The 1,111-nt window shown below is 34.7% G+C and overlaps 1 protein-coding gene across 1 annotated transcript in view; it reads left to right on the forward strand.

Annotated features, from left to right (window-relative positions):
- The window catches only part of LOC101295302 (uncharacterized membrane protein At1g06890-like), a 4,262-nt gene extending 3,683 nt beyond the window's left edge, over positions 1-579 (forward strand). The window contains exon 7 of the mRNA XM_004291659.1: positions 147-579. Coding sequence (XP_004291707.1) covers positions 147-482 — 336 coding nt within the window. The 3' untranslated portion in view covers positions 483-579. The remainder of the gene's footprint in view (positions 1-146) is intronic.
- Positions 580-1,111: the final 532 nt, after the last annotated feature.

A 1,111-nucleotide genomic window follows, 5' to 3' on the forward strand; every position in this document is an offset into this window, starting at 1 on the left:
GAATAAATCACAAATGCAGATTCACTTATATCAGAATTCACTTTCTAATATCCAAATTCTGATCAAGGTTAATGCATATATACTTGATGCTAATTGCTTCCGTTAAGCTAATTACCTGTATGATTTTTCAATTACTATTTGTGTAGGTATTCATCATACTCTCTTGCCTAATAGCTGTGTCTGTGAACTTTAGTACCTTTTTGGTGATTGGCAAAACATCACCAGTGACATATCAAGTGCTAGGGCACCTCAAGACATGCCTTGTTCTAGGGTTCGGCTATACATTACTACATGACCCTTTCACTGAGAGGAACATAATCGGAATTCTGGTGGCCATTTTCGGGATGGGACTGTATTCATATTTCTGTGCACAGGAGAACAAAAAGAAACAAGCAGCTGACGTTAAGGATGGTGCTCCACTTTTGAGTCAGGATAAAGATAGCCATGAGGTTAAGAAATTAACCAAGAACTCTCTTGTTTGAGTGATTGATATATAGGAGTTTCTTTTACACTCTTTAAGTTTTAAGTCCCCTAAGAAATTTTGTTGGGTGTAAATGTTCTTTATGCATTCTTTGGTTGACCACATGGGTCATGGGTGTGGGGTTAAATGCTTTACCATTAGAGCTACAATATCCCACACAAAATTTTTACACATTTTGGATCAATAAATTTGTCATTTTCTTGTATTTCAATCCGGAAATTGACTAATTTTTTTTTTTTCAAAAGGATATATATAGGTATGCATACAACAAGTGGTTGAGACATCAATTAAATCGCAAACTAAATAAGGTATGTTACCACATAAGTTATAAGCTATTGTTTGAAAGATTGTTCGAACGTTACCACAAAAATTGAAAATAAAAATGGAGACTGTAACAGTACGTAGGACAAGATTGCATGTCTACCGAGAGAGCAACACCTTGGCACACAAGGCAGCAAAGTTAGCTCTAGGTTCTCAGTTGAATGTTCGTTGGTTTGGGAATACCTCAGATTGTATCAGTAGTGTTGTCACTGCTCTTGTATGATTGATCATATATAAAAGCTTATCGTTCTCTCGTAAAAAAAAAGAAAAAGAAAAAAAAAGTTTAGTTAAAATAAAATAAGGCTTATA

Source organism: Fragaria vesca, linkage group LG2, assembly GCF_000184155.1.
Source record: "Fragaria vesca subsp. vesca linkage group LG2, FraVesHawaii_1.0, whole genome shotgun sequence".
NCBI classification, from domain to species: Eukaryota; Viridiplantae; Streptophyta; class Magnoliopsida; order Rosales; family Rosaceae; genus Fragaria; species Fragaria vesca.